Source organism: Myotis davidii, unplaced genomic scaffold (assembly GCF_000327345.1).
Source record: "Myotis davidii unplaced genomic scaffold, ASM32734v1 scaffold324, whole genome shotgun sequence".
Lineage (NCBI taxonomy): Eukaryota > Metazoa > Chordata > Mammalia > Chiroptera > Vespertilionidae > Myotis > Myotis davidii.
Genome location: NW_006295053.1, coordinates 297,137 through 297,412, shown reverse-complemented (window position 1 = coordinate 297,412; position 276 = coordinate 297,137). Strand labels below are relative to the sequence as shown.

The window sequence follows — 276 nt, the reverse complement described above, 5'->3', positions numbered from 1 at the left end:
GGTGGCGCTCTGCGTCAGGGGAGCGGAGGTAGGACAGAGGGGGAGGTCCTGGGCCTGGGCTGCTCTGTGTTCAGAATTTACCACGCAGGGCAAGGTGCGCTCAGTCCACGGGCTACTTATCACGCTTTCCCGTTGCAGGAAATAGCCCTGCTTGGGGGTTAAAGAGGATGGCACTGATCCTGCCATGGCTCTGTTTATGGCTTCTAGCCTTCTGCTGGCCTGGCCTTCTGCAGTGGAAACATGGGGGCCCCCTGAGTTGCTGCTACTCACAACTCT

General features: G+C 59.1%; 1 protein-coding gene across 1 annotated transcript in view; it reads right to left on the bottom strand.

Annotated features, from left to right (window-relative positions):
- The window catches only part of LOC102763331 (tubulin polyglutamylase TTLL13P), a 21,391-nt gene that overhangs the window by 247 nt on the left and 20,868 nt on the right, over positions 1 to 276 (bottom strand). The window contains exon 14 of the mRNA XM_015567733.1: positions 7 to 227. Within this exon, the coding sequence (XP_015423219.1) occupies positions 7 to 227 (221 nt within the window). The remainder of the gene's footprint in view (positions 1 to 6; positions 228 to 276) is intronic.